At 34.0% G+C, this 18,629-nt stretch overlaps 1 protein-coding gene across 3 annotated transcripts in view; it reads right to left on the bottom strand.

Annotated features, from left to right (window-relative positions):
• The window catches only part of ITGAV (integrin subunit alpha V), a 75,645-nt gene that overhangs the window by 17,041 nt on the left and 39,975 nt on the right, over window positions 1-18,629 (bottom strand). For 2 of the 3 annotated variants that reach the window (XM_053597730.1, XM_053597728.1), the window contains exons 11-19: window positions 16,395-16,447; window positions 15,785-15,987; window positions 12,981-13,172; window positions 10,637-10,682; window positions 8,653-8,760; window positions 6,919-6,977; window positions 5,275-5,429; window positions 4,457-4,594; window positions 488-555 (exon numbers count right to left, since the gene is read on the bottom strand). In XM_053597730.1, the coding sequence (XP_053453705.1) occupies window positions 488-555; window positions 4,457-4,594; window positions 5,275-5,429; window positions 6,919-6,977; window positions 8,653-8,760; window positions 10,637-10,682; window positions 12,981-13,172; window positions 15,785-15,987; window positions 16,395-16,447 (1,022 nt within the window). The remainder of the gene's footprint in view (window positions 1-487; window positions 556-4,456; window positions 4,595-5,274; window positions 5,430-6,918; window positions 6,978-8,652; window positions 8,761-10,636; window positions 10,683-12,980; window positions 13,173-15,784; window positions 15,988-16,394; window positions 16,448-18,629) is intronic. The other variant, XM_053597729.1, reaches the window with a different exon arrangement.

The following is an 18,629-nucleotide window of genomic DNA, read 5'->3' as shown; positions in this document are numbered from 1 at the left end:
GGATTGCTTGAGCTCACGGGTTTGAGACTAGCCTGAGCAAAAGCAAGACCCCATCTCTACTAAAAATAGAAAAACTGAGGCAAGAGGATAGCTTGAGTCCAAGAGTTGGAGGTTGCTGTGAGCTAAGATGCCATGACACTCTACCCAGGGCAACAACTTCAGACTCTGTTTCAAAAAAAAAATAGTCAGGATACCCCTTGAGCTCAGAGTATGTCTACAACAAAGCAGATCTTTAAGATCATATAATATTGCTGTGTAATACTACCCAAAGCTAATTGGTAACAAATCTGTCAATCTAGGTAACTATTGAAAACACATTGGATGTTCTTTTTGAAGCTCCACATTGATAGTTTTATTATTATGGAAAATCATACATGTATTCCAACATAACTAACTCTTATTAAAATATATTAGCACTTTGAATAGAAAAATGGGCTCTTTTGTTTGTATTTCTGTTATAGTGTTTATTATTTGGGGCAAAACTTACCTATCTACAGAAACTTCCAGCTTGGGTTTACAAACATTGTCTTCACCACAGTCAAGCAGAATATGAGCCTAGAAAAACATTTTATTTTTTCTACATGAAAAAATAGCAATACAGGTTGCATATAAAATGTATATTAGTATACATGTGGACGTATATGTATTCATGTTATATTTATACACACTCATCAGCTTATTTCCATACCTAAATGAGCAAGATTATGGCCACTTATTTTTAAATACGTCAGTGTAGCTAACTTAAAATGAGAAAGAAAACAAAAAGATTCATAGGCTATAATACAATTATCTGGAGACGAGAGTTCATTTTGACTCTGTTGCTAAGTTGTATGATATTGGGCAAAATGCAGTCTCTTCTGCATCTCTGCCATTATCCTGGATCCAGAGAAACAATTCAGACAGGCAGACAGAACAAAGGCGGACAGAAACTGGATAAAATGAGTTCCGTGTGTACGTGGCCACGTGGAAGGAGATGCGGGAAAGGAATGAGAAGTGTTACAGCTAGCTAATCAGAGTGGGGAAAATGAGCAAAAACCAGAACTTTTTCCCCTCTGGATCTGGCCAGGACAATATTTTAGCTAAAGCAGTATGGAAAAGCCCAAAAAGAGAATTAGTGGAAGGAAGCAGAAGAGCTCAAATAGGATGCAAATATAAAATTAAGAAAAGAAGTAAAAATAAAGATGAAGCCATTCTTGTTTGTCCATTGTTAACATCCAAAGGCCTTTAGGAGCAGAGGTAAAGGATAAGAAAGAAAAGCATTTAAACAGGAAGAAAATGAACAGAATTATTCAAGAGAAAGGTAACGATTGTATACATCTAAGTCATAAGAGTATCTGTAATAAAAATATATGACAGAAATCTTTACTGTCAGTTTAATTGAGAGGAAACCCCAACATATATATGAATTAATTCAATTATCTAGACATAAGCAGTTGATATAATCCTCAATAAAAAAAAGGTCAGAACTATTAGAAGAACTTTATGGTGATTCTTCATCCTTTATTATGCCAAGTATAAATCACTGCTCAAATGATTCAGGAATAGAGCATGGATTTTGGCGATGATAAATGAACCAGTGAGGTGTATGTGAACTATTCTCATGGTGTATATACCATTCCCAGTTGCAATGTTAGATGAGTATCTGCAGTTTGGAATGAAAAATATGTATGAAATACTAATACAACTTTGATTAAAGAATATTTGGCTAACTACTACAAGGAAGAAAAAGGATTTACATGACACTGGAACAGCTGTAGTATTAAAATATGCTATTGGGGAAGATAGTTCAGAAATGGAAAAGCAAAAAGCAATATATCCCAGGCCCAGAGAACCAAATCTCTGCAGTTACATACTTTATATCTCTCACAGAGTAAGAACTTAAGATGTATTTGAACAAAAAATAGAGGGGAAAAAAATAAACTCTGCACAAAGCACTAAATCTCTAACTCTAAAGGATTAGGATACAGAGAAGGAAACTCTAGAGCTTCGCTGTCCAATTTGGAAGTCAATATGGAAGGAACTGATTTTTAAATTTTATTTAATTTTAATTAAAGTTCAAGATAGATACTTAGTTCTGTTACTGCAAATGGTTAGTATGTTTAGAACAACTTGAGTGTGGGAATACACTTTTTCAACTGTAAATTATATGAATTCTAAATATTTAAATTTAGATGCACTGTAAGTGTTTTATAATATCGTCTGCATTTTGAAGACAATAAGAAAGAGAACATAAAATATTTCACTGATAATTTTTTTTTTAATTTGTTTTGAGGCAGGTTCTCACTCTCTTGTCCCAGGCTGGAATGGCTTGGTGATAAAGCTGATAGCAACCTCAAACTCCTGGGTTCAAACTATCCTCTTGCCTCAGCCTCCCGAATAACTGGGATTACAGGTGCCCACCACAATGCCTGTAGTTTTTAGTAGAGATAAGGTCTCATTTTTTTGCTCAGGCTGGTCTGGAATTTCTGAGTTCAAGCAGTACACCCACCTGGACCTCCCAGAGTGCTAAGATTATAGGCGTGAGCCACTGTACCCAGCACACTGATAATTTTTAAATTGATAACATGTAGAAATGATATTTTAGATACTAGGGGGCAAACTGTATCCCCTCAAAATTCATATGCTAAATACTTAATCCCTGGTATCTCAGAATCTAACTATGTTTGGCAATATGGTCTTCGAAGAGGAAATTAAGTCGCAACAAAATCTTCAGGATGGGCCCTAACCTTCCCTAATCTCCTCTTACCATACTTAAGACACACACACCAAGGGAAGACCATGTAAAGACACAAGGAAAAGATGACCATCCCCAAGCCAGGGAGGGAAAGAGACCTCAGGAGAAATCAGCACTGCTGAGACCTTAATCTCAAGACGTCTAGCCCCAGAATTGTGAGAGAATAAATTTCTTTTAAGCCATCCAGTCTCTCTGTTATGGCAGCCTTAGCAAACTGTTAATAATACAGATATATAATTAAAATTAATGTCACCTATACTTTCTCTATACTTTTTAAAAGTTGTTAACCAGTAAATTTTAAATTGCATTATATTTCTGTTAAGACAACCAAGATAGAGGCAGTAGAAGAGTCTGTAATATAACAAGTGAAAATGAAGGACCTGTTTTAGAGAAAACAATATAAAAGGGCAGGGTAGGTAATTAATATAGAAACAAAAGTAAATAATAAAGCTAAGAATACAGAAAGAAAGATGCTTAACTGCAAATAATGTCACTGTTGGAACAAATGTAGGACTCTAAGGAGATTAAAATAAAATAAAATAGATTCAAATAATGGAAGAATGAAAATTGGTGGGGTAAAAAGGTGGGGCCAAATATTACTGAAGTTATTTTTGCCCCCCAACAAGGTCCCAAAAGTTAACCTATTTGATCAGCTGACTTTAAAATGGTATTGGTATTAAAGAGATTGGTGAGTTCAGAAAGTTAATCAAAAGTAAGGGTAACCATAATAATAAAAGATTTCTCTTAAAAGGTCTAAAAGTATAAAGAGTAAATAATCATAACCTATATATCAAAATACATAATGTAAAGGGACAAGTAACAACTAACTTTTAAAGAAATCATAATATTGAATGGCAGACTGTAAGAGGCTCAGATGGCCATTATTAAATTAGTAATCAACATATTGTGTTATCCACTAAAAATTAAAAATACAAAGAATATACATAAATCAACACAAAATTATGGTTATAAGTTCTATAGTAATGGACAGTTAAAAACCAGCACATACACTATGATTATGCATGTGCAAAATTAAGCCTAAAAATAAATTGTTAAAATATAAAAATTACAGAAAACTTTTAAAATATTTTAATTTTTAAAAGTTTTAGCTGCTGTCTTATACTTACAAAAAGAAAAAAAACAAAAAAATAACTTATGAGATCTTAATAAAAAGAAATGACAACCTACCTAACCTAAATTTAGGGTAGATTCTATGAGAGAAGAAATATGAATGTAAAAATATGAACATGTTAAAAGAAAGAAATAAGATACACAGTAACAATATTTAAATACGCAAGTTTACATAGGAATCTCTAAAATTACAATATAACCTTTATAACATTTTATGTTGCTTTAATTGGCTTATGAAAGGAATCATTTATGTACTATACATATATATGTACTTTTTTATAATTAAAATATCCATAAAAGATAGTATCAGTATCAAAGATGTTTGGCAAAATGCTAAAACACTATGTAAATAAACTGGTGTTTTGCTGTTTGCCTTGAATTATTTTACTATTTTATGGACATGAAACGTGACCCTGACTTTCTCTACATAACAAATATCTCTGACATGAAAATTCAGATTTCTTTCCCCTGACTTTAACATCTACCAACATTATAAAAGCATTCTCTAAAAATATTTAAAAATATAAATTGTAAAATCTTAAAAAAAGGTCAAAGTATGAAATTCGTGATAAACTGAGAAAGGAAAAGTACCTGTCGACTAACGTTGGCAGGCGTGAACTGGTTAAGAATGGGTTGCAAGCCTGTTGTATCAGCAGCTGTTCTATAATCCAATCGATACTCCATAAAAATCGTAATTGGAGTAAGTTTGTCTCTGAACTCAGATTCATCCTAGAACGCGAGAGCTGTGATTAATGATGACTTCACCTAAATTATCTGGAGAAATCCCTAAGTGTACATCACAAAGGCAGATGTGTTCATCCCTTGATCCTTCAGTTCTATCAAAAATATCTGGAAAATTAACTTACATGGGGATAGAAGACCCAAAAAAGAAGATTATTGTTATCCACTGAGAGTTCTCAATCCCTTAATGTTTCTGTTTTATACTGCAATATTTGATTTGCACACAAATATACAAAGCATGCTAATAAAATGAACATTCACACACTCCTAATAAAAAGAATATTACCAATATTTTTAATGATGCCTAAATGCCGCTTTCTCTCTTCTTCCCTCTGCCTTCCTTCTCAGAGATAACCACCTTCCTGAATTTCAGGTTTGCCATTCTTTTGCTTTATGGTAGTAAAGCAGTAGTTTTGCTATATTGTACAGATCCCTAAACAGTATTTTTCACCTTTTTCTTTTTTTTAATTAAAAATGGGATCACATGTAGTGTTCTGTGATTTTTCTGTCCAACATTCTTTTTTACAAGATTCATCTATGTTATCGCATATAGCTCACGTTAATTTTTATTGTCGAGTAATATTTCATAAATACACCCAATTTATTTATCCATTCTCATGTCCAGTGATGAGAAAGAAATGATACTATAGCAGAAAAGGATCTCTTACCCGCAGATATGCTATCAGTTCCTCACACTGCATCTGTCCCCCCCTTGAAATAGTCATGTTCTTGGAGTGACCTGGGGACCTGTTATGGAGAAACAGTGCTCGTCGAATTGCTCCCTTTTGCTTGAGTTTATCCAAAAGAAGCTCCACCTGGAAGTCTATACAAACCAAAGGATTTATAACCAAGATACTCTGACAGACACCTGTCTGTCCTATAGTATTCATGTAAACAGAGATTATCTACTCTTCAAGAAGTCATTTGCCTCTAATTCATTAAAAAGTCTGTACATTGTAAATTACAAATATTTAATTATATTTAAGTCATTATCCCAAAAGAATATCATACACAATTCCAAATGATACAAGTAAAATAATAATCAGGCTGAGGAGAAATTTTGTCTCTTAGGCCAAGAGGAGAGAGTCCAAGATGAAGCATGGGAACCAAGATTTCTGCCATTAATGCAAGTTGCAAGAGTTTTGCTGATTTTGATTAAGAAGTATTTACGAATATGCACCCACACTGGTAAACACTACTGAACGAACAGGGTGCACACCTGGTAACTACTGCTTCTTACGACGCATACCAAATCAAATTGTACCATATTGTACCATATCAAATTGTAAGAAAAATGGACCCCTCTGGAAGCAAGTAACCAGACAGAGGTAAGCAGGTCAAGAATCATCTTCAAATGAACGTGAGGCGAAGGGTTTGAAGCATGGTTGTTAGGATTATGGCCTTCTAAGATTCAGTTCTTTAGTTTCTTAAAAGAAACAGAGTACAAATCTTTGAAAACACAAGTTTCTCTAAATATTGACCCTCATCTCAAATTTAGGTATAAAACCGGGGTAACGTGTGTTCTGTTCTACCCAGCCCCAGTGTCCTCTCTCAGTTTCTCAATACTGAGCATGCTCCTGCTTCACCGCCTCCCCTCTGTGTGAAACAGCCCTCCAGTCCTGTAGGTCCCCCGCTCCCTTCTGGCCTCTACTGAAAAGTTCTCTTCCCATGAGACCTTGCTTGGCTGCCCTGTGTAAACGCTCACACACAAACACACACCCAAGAGCTTTGTTATCTTCTCTGCTTTATCATTCATTGCTCCTTAGCACTAGCCACTGTCTAACATACTGACAGAACTTGGCAATAATTACTTAAAGCTCCTACCTTGCTCTCAGGGACCACATCAACCATTTTAGGAAAAGAAGAGAGTAAAGTTTGCGGTGTGGAATAAATTTAGTGACCAGACTTTTTTCCCTTCTCACTACTTCTAAACTGCCTCTACTCCTGAGATTGCGGGAGCTTCCCCAAGACATAAAATATAAACTTCTCAGGAAATCATCTACTCATAAATAATGATCCTCATATTTCCCATGGAATTCATTTATCTCATGTTGGTAACTGACCGTCCAAAGATCATATGCTTAACATTCGGTGAGCTGTTTTGCTTACAATGTCCATAAATAAGTGTATCATTTCTAAATTGCCTTAAGAATTGCCAAAGTGATTATGTTGCAATCTTAAATATCATTAAGCATAAATATTCAAATAAAAAGCAATCAAAATTTTGAATAGCCATTCAAATATCCTAAAACATTTTAGGTGCTTTATATGCAGTATCATTAAAATACCAAGATTTTCCATAGAATACTTACTAAGTTTCCTGGGAAGTGCCCCTTTGCCATCTGCCTTTAAGCAGAATTTGACATTAAAACTGTGGGAAAATAAAATATATAAAAATCCTATAATCCAGTTTAGACATATTTTAATACGTTTCTAATGCACGGTTTATATTGTGAAGTCTTATATCTTTCCTCATGTCTTAATATTATTCTTAAAACTCAAAACTATACAGATTAAACTAATGCATCCTACCGTAATTTAAGCACATTTCCTTTCATTGTATCTTAATGAGAAAAAGAAAAAGAATTTCCTAAACTCCTCTCAAGTTTATAGAACTCATTGATAAATCTAAATAAGGAAAGTGATAGTTCACATTTAAAATACTGTTTCATTTAATAAAAGGATCCACCAAACTTCCTTTAATTAGCAAGTTCCTCTGGAGAAGTGTTTTTCACAATTTATTAACAAGCTGACATCTATTTAATGTGCTGTGTCCAGCATCTTAAAAAAACAAATTAAATAAATCAAATTGACTTAAGTATCAAGAGTATATATATGATTTCACAAAACTATTATTTTATTACATATGTGTTTACCGGAATTATAATGCAAAATGTATTTCTTACCAAGTCATTTAGGCAAAAATTGTATGAAAGCTAATTCTACACTGACATGTGCTGTAGTTGTGTATTTGTAGCCTTTGAATTACTAGCATAATTATAAGCATATTATTGGCAACTTCACAGAGACATTCAGGGTGAGTGAGGGGAAGAAGGTAGTAACACTTATCAATAAAACCAAAATCTTGAAAACAACTTCATTGCTAATCATAAAAATGAAGACTATTATTAAATTTCTAATGTGCTCTAATAAAAAATTAAAATTTCTCACATTTAGTAACTATAATAATTTTAATATAATTCAAAATTAATGCACAAATAAAACAGGAAAACTATTTGATTAGCTCTTTTGAAATAAAATTTTTCTAGCTACCAATCTTTCTCCTCTGCAGTTTTTCTGTGTGAAAAAAGGTTTCCCAAAATGGGCTACACATAGTGATTTTAATAGTATATTATGGGTCAAGATTTTTCATTAGTTTGTATTTATTTTGACATGTATGAGAAAGATACTGGTTTCTACGTTTCATTTTTAAATATTTTGAAGAAAAAGATGAGTCAATTTAAAGAAAATATTAAAAAATTATAATACACCTAGAATAAAAATAGAGCAAAATTCATGAAATTTGCATACAAATGATGAAGACTAGAGAAAGAAGGGGCCGGAGAAGAATTCAATTCTGATAGTGAATTTGTGAAAAAAAATATTATATTTTTCTTTGGAAACTAGTAAAAAACCAAGTAGAAGACCAATATACAATAGCAAAATATTTTTATTCATACAGCTATTCACAGATATTAAACTGAAGAGAATACAACTTTTAAAAATTTAAATGTTCACAAACCTATCTAGAATTAAATATATATGAACTCTGACATATTTGCTTTTCCTTCTTTTTGAAAATATTCATTAACCATGAATTATTCTTTAAAAACTAATTTTATTACTAATTGATAGAGTAATTTTTAGAACCTTCTAGATATCTTATTTGGAGCACTATTTCAATAATCCAACCCATGACATAAAAATAGAGCATATTCACACAAACTCTTTTAGCAATATTTCAGCCCTACTGCCTTCATTTCCATTTATTCTTACAATGATTGTCATAATCACAATAATAACTATTACTAAACAAATATCCTTACCAGGAAACTTTGAGAGCTGTCCCTGGCAGTGGGCAGGTCTTATTGTCTTGATTTAAAATGCTAGGGTATACTTCAAGGCCAGCATTTACGGTGATCACTGGTCTGGCCCTAGTTTGAAAGAGAGAGAGAGAAAGAGAGAGAGAGAAGAGGAAAGGAAGAAAGAAGAAGAAAAAAAGAAGACAAGGAGGAGGAAAAAGAGGAAAATAGTTATTTAAAGTCAGGTGATTCTAACCATTCAGGTTCCCATTCACTGCACACACAGAGCAGTGTCGTCTGCAACAGTAAAAAGAGAAGCAACAACCTACATGGAGATCACCAATTGCCTTAATTTTAACACAGAAAGTCCTGTGTCCTGGGACACTGCTCAGTTCCAGGCAAAGTGGGACAATTGGACAGTGTATCTAAATTCAGTCCCTTAAAGCAGAATGGTTCAGTACATTGTGGAAAATCTACCTAATGCAGCACACTACAGTGGCGAAAACGTGCACATAAATCCATCTGTGTTGGATGGGGTGAACTGCAAGATATAGTGAAAATACAATTGTACTTTGGAAATACAATTTCCAAAATTGTAGGAGGGAAAAAAGCCCACAAGGTACAAAAGATGCCTGTAGACAAACACATGATTTGTTAATGCACAGAATATTTCTGGTAGAATATACTAATAAATGAGTAATTGGTTTGAGAGAAAATAGACTTTTTAGTGTATGCTTTTTGTATTGTTTGAATTTTTACCACATGCATGTATGTACCTATCACTTCTTAACAGTGGTTTTAAGAAACTAAAACAGTAAGTTCCAATAAATATAATTTTCCAAATTCAGATACACAGGTCTAAATCCTATACCAAAAGATAGGAGGCTTACTTCAATGTGCCTGTCTCAAAAATGGTAAATTTGAAATCTGTGAAGTGCACATTTTCTACCTATAGCTATAATTAAACTGATCTAACACAAACTCTGAACACAGCACCCACATTAGCTTTCTTGCCATGTATAAACTCAGCCCACAGAAATGTAAATATCTTAATTTTCTTGGGATGCCAATTGATACTCCAAGTCAGCAAGAATTCATGAAAAACAGAGAATAACTGAGAACATGTATGAAGCTAAGAAACAGAGACACACAAATTCATAGATACTACGTAAATAAAAATGTTCACTTGGGGATTCATTACACACAGCTGTTGTAGTCACAGAATATGGAGACACAGCAGCAAGTTAATTTCCTGCTTCTTACAGGAAAATGTAAATGCATACAATTTTTAAAGAGAGATTTTAAAAAGCATAGGACAGTATCTTTGAACATAATTTAAAAGGTAGAAAAATTCTGACTGCTTTTCTAAATAAAAAAAAAAAAAATCCACAGCTTTCTCTTCTTTGGAACCTCTGAATGTTACCTGCATAGTTAGATAGAAAGAATAAGTTCTAGTGTTCAATAGCACAATAGGGTGACCATAGTCAAAAATAATTTATTATATATTTCAAAACAGCTGGAAGAAATAGACGGGCCTTGTGGCAGGCGCTTGTAGTCCCAGCTGCTCGGGAGGCTGAGGCAAGAGAATCGCGTAAGCCCAAGAGTTAGAGGTTGCTGTGAGCCGTGTGACGCCACAGCACTCTACCCGAGGGCGATACAGTGAGACTCTGTCTCTACAAAAAAAAAAAAAAAAATAGCTGGAAGAGAGAATTTTGAATGTTCCCAACACAAATAAATGATAAATGTTTGAAGTGAAAATATCCTGATTACCCTTCTTTGGCCATTAAATGCTGTATGGATATATTGAAATATTATTTGTACCCCATAAATATGTACTACTATTACATATCAGTAAAAAAATACTATTTGCCTGTAGCAAATCTTGAATAAGAAGAACAAATACTATCATCACTTCAAGACAATTTAACTGGAATTCTAACATTAGCACTTACTAAAAAACTGTCTAATGCAGAATATTCCTGTATTACAAGATATAAAACATGCTCACCTGTACAAGACAGCGCGATCTACACCAAAAGCTCCTACAATTAAGTCTTGAGAGAGAGTGAAAAAAACATGTTAATAACAATAATGGTTTTAAAAATTTATATACTATTCTATAAAACTTAAAATGCACATAAAAGATTTAAACATAGTCTCAAAACTATTCATTAAGAGGTGATAAGGTAATACATACAGGGCTAAAAATATATGAAAACTATATATAAAGTAGCACCTGTGTTAAATGTTCATCACAGACTAGTCTTTCATCTAGGTGGATGTAAATATTTTTTAATAGATACTAGTAAAAAATAAGGAAGTATATGTTTCCAAACATACATAAGCTCAAAGAAAAAAACCTTTAAACATGCCTGTGGATTGGATTTTATAATTTCACTGTAAAATTTCTTTTTTATTCCTATTTCTCATTTCAAAAACAAAGCAAACAAAACCAAAAAGCACATTACATATATGTTGAATAGGATACCAGATAGCAACAAATCAGCAAAAATAGAATGTATTAACTTTTATATGTCACTGGTTCAACTGGCTCATGATTCAGAAAAAGCAAACTCAGAGCTCTGCCTCTGTATACCCAGGATAAATTTGAGGATGTCCTTTCTAAGCAGAAAAGCACACGAGAAAACATAAAAAGAGGAAGACTGAAATACATAAAAATTTAAAACCTCCCCTTACACCCAAAAAGCTAATGCGACAAACTGGGAAATATATAGAAGGATTAACAAGTTAATATTCATGATATTTAAGGCACTGCACAAGTTTTTAAAACTGAATGAGTGAGAGAAAAAAAATACAACATCCCAATAGGAGGAAAAAGACACAAAAAGGAAATTCGTAAAAATTTCAAATAAACAAAATAAAGAAAATAAACAAATATAACAAAAATAAACAAAATAAACAAAAATACTTATAAATAAACAAAATATTTACCTTCACTAATAAGCAAAAATACTTACCTTCACTAATAAGCAAAAACGGTTACTTAAAATAACTTTACTTATTATATAGTAAAAAAGATTATTTAAAAAAAGGTACAAGTGTAGGAAAACGATCACTCATTTACCTCTGGTGAGTACTCAAAAAAAGTTGACAAAAACCTTCCCAGGGAGGGAATAGGACTACAGTTTGACAATGTCTTAAAAAAAAAAAGAAGTGTACATCTTTAACACAGAATTTAGTCCAAAGGATATATAATCAGAGGTATGTAGCAGAATTATAAACAAAAATGTAAAAGCTCCCAAATAAGGAAGAATACGATATGGTACAGCTATTTGTTACAATGAAAACACAAGATTCGTGTTTTAGAATAATAAAATGAAATGTTTCTTGATACGTTAAATGAATAAAATATACTACGAACAGCACATAAACTATGATACCACTTTGTTTTAAAAAAGTATATCAGTACCTAGGGAAAAATATTTTATAAAAGTTCTATAATACATTGAATTTATAACAAAAAACTCTTTGTAGTAGTGCTAATTTATAGGTGAGAATCACCTTCGTGTCGTTTTTCCAGAAGCACTTCAGCATGCTCATATATTGAGCTGATATTAACTATCTCAACAACAAAAGTCATTTAAATGTTCTGTGTTATGTTTCTCTTAACAAAAGGATCCATTTTGATCCTAGATCTATAATAATACTCTAAAGTGTGTAAGAACCAGAAGAAGGGCCTTACTACTCTACTGGATTAGCCCAGTGGACAACCGTGGGCAAATTACCATTCGCAGTCTCTTCACATTCAGAAAATGGTATTAATAGGGAGCTACCCCAGCCTTATTGTGAGAATTAAATAAAATCACAATGACTAGTCAAGTCCATAAAAATACTGGATAATTAAAAAGAAATAAAAGTGGCTAACCTCTGATGGCTATATACAGATATTAAAATATAACATGTACCCTAAAAACATGTACAACTGTTATATATCAATAAAAATAAATAAATAAAAAGAAGCTCTGGGTACATCAATAAATGAAATGTATTTCTAGTTAAAGTAAAAAAAAACAAACAAACAAACACATAGAATGAGCATTTAGCTTTTTTTTATAGCTTCTACAACATCTTCCTCCGACACTTTATTATAGACTTCCGGGAAATAAAAAAAACTCAGTGTGTTTCAGTTGTTTATCCTCAGGAAGTAAAGCCATCTTTTTTCATGTCCCCGTCAATGATGGGACCAATGCCTTCAATATAGTAGAGGGATGATCAATACTTGAAATATTGAATTGAAATGGTTTAAAATATAAATCAAGACAACGGTAACTAATACTTCTTGCAATTAGGACTGAAAAATCTCCAAGATGTATGTATTTATAGGAAAGCACCTGGATATCCGTTTTTGTCTATGTCTGTAGCGCCTTTCATTGAGTAGCCGAAGCTGGGGGGCATGCTTCGAGCAGCCCACTGCCCTTCCAGGATTTGAGATGGTGCTGCGTTCAAGCCTGTCAATCTTCCATTAAAGATATAAACAATTCCTTTTTTATCTTCACCCCCATATGGAGCAGCAATTGCAATATCTGTGGGGCAAAATGAGGAAGAGAAAAAGAAAAGAAAGAAAAGAAGGAGGATAAGGAAGGATGGAGAGAAGAGAGGGAAGAGAACAGAAGGGAGAGAATTGTTTACTTACAATTATTTATATGAAGATCTCAATATTTATAAAACCCATTTATCATGATAAGTACTGATTCAAAGTTCAATAGGGAACTCTTCATGCATAAGGAACAATCTAAATCAAGGAAATTCAAGCAAAACTGAGTAGAAATGACACTAATTTAGAGCCAGAGATTCTGGATCTGACCTTCGATAAATCACTTAACCTTTCTGCACCTCAAATGCTTCATCTTTATATTAGGAAGGGGGGAGGTGTGGAAGGAAGACATCAAATGTTCATCTAAAGTTCATTTTGGTTCTCAAAACTTTAGTTAATTTATTTATGCATTTTTTTTTTTCTGAAAAGAAGTCAATCTGGCTCAGGAATTTAAAAGTTAGGATTTCATCCTGATCTTGCTCAACTTATACTGAAATAACATAATTTTAAATGAAGAAAAAATTAAACACCAAATATGTTGATGTGGCTGTGTCTTGCTAAGTGGTGTTCATTGTTGTTGCATGCTTTTGTGGGCCGTATAATGATGTCTCTGATGGTCATTACAAAAAAAAAGCACTGGCATTGGTGCACAGCTTCCTTAGGGGAGTACTCAGCAAGTACTGAGTGGTGGTATTCAGCAAGGAAGTATGGAACACTTTTTCCAGAATGAGTTCATGAACTTAATTGTCACACATATGTAACTACATATCATAGCGAAGTAAAATGAAAGTAAATTCATTTCCCACTGAAGGTATTATCCACCAAATCTCCTTTGGGACAGTAAGACCCAAGAAGAAACCCTGGGAGACCAGAATCATCCTCTATGGTATCAATTTTAAAAAGCAAAACCTTGCTGTAAAATCTTCATAAAGCTTCACTTTTTTTAGCTCTTATTCACATTTGTTGTGTTAACAGATAATGTATTTCAATAAAAAGAAAGCAGAACAAGATGTTGTCTGGATCATGACATTAAGAAAACTCTCCATTAAAGTGGCTATGGTACCCTTAAGATATAGTGACAGGTCTTCCCAGAAAACCTTAGAGTCAGACGCCTTGCTGTATGACAAAGAACTCCCTAACATCTTTCAGGGTAGAACCTCAGACATGGCTTTGTATTTTGCAGGTAGTTTCAGTTATCAGTAAGTAGTGATTTGGTCTATTCTATAGTTTTATTTTCATGTTTTATTATGAAATTTATACTATTACTTGACTTAATTTATGTTACGCTCTCTTGATAGTAAAAAATACAGTATTTTAAGGAGCAAAATGTACCTTTCAGCAGTTCTTTACTAACATTGAAACTTCTTGGGTTAATCTTAAAGATGACATTTCTAGTACATGACATATCTACTCAAAAGGCAGGTGTGGAATCTTGAGGCCAAACATTTCCTTTTCTACTACTTTTTCAGACCTGTAAATCATTTGTAATTTTGAAGTTTTCTTCTTAATATAACCTTTCTTTAAATTTTAAGGGGACTAAGGCCTTTTATAATAAATTGTTATTGATCACAAATCTCCATCTGTGATCTCTACAAAGGTTTTTAATAGTGTCTTTAAAAAAAAACTTGGTAATTTGTCACCAATATTTCATGTTTCTGAAAAGAGTTCTATAGTAAAAGCCAACTTTATTTTATAAACATAATGACAGCTATTGAAATGGGAATATTATAAAACAATGGGCTTAGCACTCTGGGATGCTGAGATGGGAGGATTGCTGGAAGTGAGGAGTTCAAGACCAGCCTGAGCAAGAGCAAGACCCCTGTCTCTGAAAACTAGCCAGGTGTTATGGCGGGCGCCTGTAGTTCCAGCTACTTGGGGGGCTGAGATGAGAGGATCACTTGAGCATGGAAGGTTGCTGTGAGCTATGATGCCATGGCACTCTACCAAGGGCAACACAGTGAGATGCTGTCTCAAAAATAAATAAATAAGCAAACAAATAAATTAATAAATAATACAATAATGGGCTTATGACTTTTAAGGGACCAATGAAAAAAATATAATTGCTGTCAAAACATTTCAGACAGCCAGAACAAAATTATGCCTTTAAAAATATTAATGGCTCGTTGTCTGCTAGTCAACTGGTAAATTAAAAAAAAAACTCCAAACATAAAAATATACAGCAATGGCAAAGCATAACTTTGAGGTTTGCATTGGTCAGAATTGCCTTGACAATGAGCCAAGGAACGTTTTTTTACAATTGTAGCCAAATAGCCAGCAGAGGGCACTACTGCCAAGCAGGACACAGCGACCCATGCTAATCACAACCTAGCCCTCTCAGCTGGCTCCAAGGGGATGAAATTTCCTTTTAGAAATTAATTGTTCTGACACTCTAATTTGAGGCTACATGAATAATAACTCATGTGAGTCAATTTTTGAAAACTCTGATCTGATTTTTAATAAATCAAAATGGAATCTGCTTTTAAATTTTGTGTGTCACACCCAATCCATCTTTCCAGGAAGGTTTGCTCATGTTGCAGTCATGGGACTTTCCAGGTGAACATGGGTAATCGGGGACACACAGTTGCTGTGCTTTAATTTTACCGTTGAAGCCGTCCTGGTCCAGATCTCCCAAAGGAGCTATGGCACTGCCGAACCGTGCAAAGACCTCAAACCCATTCAGCTTTGTCATCTGGAAGTCTCCTGAGGCTCTCTGCAGAGACACTGAGACCTGCCCCACCTCTTGGAGTTTGCCATCAGAGCCGCGATCCATGAATAAAGGTGCTCCAATAAACACATCTGCATAACTAAAAGAACACAACCTTCTCACCAAAGCCAAGATCATAGTCCAACTACCAGTAGGCATTTTCTTTGCTATTAAAAACTGTTTCCCTCTTTCTGTTCCTCTCACAGTCACACTGAAGCACAAAATGATTACCATAGCAGTCATTTTAAATTCAAACCTTCCTTAATTCTTTCAAGAAACTGTGAGTAATTCATGAATTTTTCTTATCTTTTCATGTTATAAAAGCTATTGAAAAAAATGTGACCAACGTAGAGGTTTTCTAGTACTTGTGAAGCTTCAGATTGCTTCCTTACAGAGAAAGATTAGCAGGAAGGGTACAGACAAACAAAAGAAAGAATGTTTAGTTTTAGTAAAGCGTTCATAAACATGAGAGAAAAACTGTTTCTGGAAACATTTTTTTAAACTTACTCATCCCCATTAATGTCAGTGGCAGCTACAGAAAATCCAAAATATGCAGCCATCTGGATAACAAGATGAAAATGAAATGTTTATGTCTCATCCAACTAGTTTAGATAATTAACATTTGTAGTACATGTATCAAAGTGAAAAGGTTTTTTTTTTTTCCTATATATACAGTGCTTCGAGCTAAATTTCTTCTCTTATTTATTCTGACAACACAATGACAATCAGGTAAGGAGGCTTGTTTGTTTTCCTAGAGCGAAAACATACTCATATATCGTTTCAATGTCATCAACACATGCCACTTAAGCCCAAGTATAAGTAACTCTCTTTCCAAAGACTAGACTAATCACCCTTTCTTCCCACTCCCCAAAGCATATCAGACACAGGCATACGAACAGAAAGACATGCAGCTACAGACACATTTTTTAACTGAACCAACAAGTTATACATAAATGCCTATGCGGTGAGGATAACAGATAATAATTATTAATGATAGATAATAAGGAGCTCTCCCTATGTGAAATTATTACTACTCTAAAGAAATTGCTGTTTGTAAAAATGTGGACAGAACTCAACTTTATCTCTCATCTCATTCAATAACTTGACAAATGGTTTTGCTTTTGAATTACATACAGTACAAACGTATTTGTGTTTATTATGAGCTTAGGATGCACATGGGAAAGAAATGTCTTCTCCCCTACCCCAAGGGTACACTGGCTATCATAGACAGAGAAACCTAGCTGGAAATTAACGTGAAAAAAGGAAGTTCTAAAGAAAGTCCAACATGCAAAACAAAACTAAAAGAGATGATAGATAAAATACAAACCAAGGTGAAGAATAAGTCATACCAAAAAGAAAGGAAAGTTAGGAATTCTTCCAAAATTTGACTAGCTCAGATATCAAGAAGGGATGATAAGGGAGATTCCCACATTACCTATTTGGAGTTGGCACAATGTAGCTGAGAAAATAAAAGGTGTGTTCTGTATTCAGTGACAAGATGGGAGCCCGTGGAACAGTGTGCTATGTTTGGGGATGTTGATGTGCTGACTGGAATGTAATGGAAATATCCAGGGGCCTGAGTCTCTTAGGGTGTTGGCCTGAAGGCATAAAGAAATGATGCCATTTACTGAGACAAGTTTTGCCTTGCACCCTATGATAAAGTTTTCAAGGGATTCTTACAACTCCCCCAGGAGGAAGTTACCAGCGTCCTTATTGGTAAAGACAAGGAATCAGATTTACAGTGGTAAATACCATGTCTAAGGCGGTAACAGACTAAGCAGAGACAGTTCAGGTTTGTCTTCATCCAAAACCCCTTTCCCTCTCCGTGCTCCCCGACAGTTGAGGAGGAATAAAGCAAGCATCACTCACTGACCACGTGCAATAGGGTTCAAAGACAAACAGGGACACGAGACAGGAGGAGCTGTCTGACCTGACGACGTCAAAATAGCACAGAGACCGGCTGCCGAGCAGCGATGCTACCCGCCTTGCAGTTACAGCCTCTCCATGTTCCACATAAGTCCTGGTGACCACACAGACGGGAAGAGGTTTCTGGGGACTCTGAGCTAGTCACCCATTCAATCAATCCTCTCCCAAAGCCCCACAATCTCAACCAAACGGAAGTCGGGCTTGAATCTCAGACACGCAAACTATGAGGTTTTTCTTCTCTACTACTGTTTAATTTTTCCTTTATCTCTACCAACTTATTTAAGTCTCTGAGATATATAATATAAAACATTATAATATGCCTATACTTGCACAGAATGTCTACTAATTAAAATACTTTTTTCTAATTTGACCATTCAGATTGTTCTTTTCTTTTCTTTTTAAATTATTATGGGTACATAGTAAGTGTGTATCTTTATAAGATACATGTGATGTTTTGATACAGGCATATAATGTGAATTAATCAAATCAGGGGAATTGGAGTATCCATTACCTCAGACACGTATCATTTCTGTGTATTGGGAACATTCTAATACTGTTCATTTTATCTAACTATATTTTTGTGCTCATAAGGTGGGGATGGCTAATGGGTGCAAAAAGTACTACTTCTTAACTGAAGAATAGTTTATTTCAGGCAGTACAAATGAACTTTGCCTAAAATACCTATAATTTACACATGTGTGCCATGATTTCTTCTTTAAAAACTTCTTCTTAGCTAATAAAACTAAAAGGTATAGATTATTCCTTAAAGGAGACTGTAATGTCATTATCAAAGAAAAGAAAGCTTTAAGGTTTTAT

Source organism: Nycticebus coucang, chromosome 7 (assembly GCF_027406575.1).
Source record: "Nycticebus coucang isolate mNycCou1 chromosome 7, mNycCou1.pri, whole genome shotgun sequence".
Classification (NCBI taxonomy): Eukaryota; Metazoa; Chordata; class Mammalia; order Primates; family Lorisidae; genus Nycticebus; species Nycticebus coucang.
The sequence above is the reverse complement of the archived record's forward strand: the minus strand, read 5'-3'. Positions and strand labels throughout refer to the sequence as shown.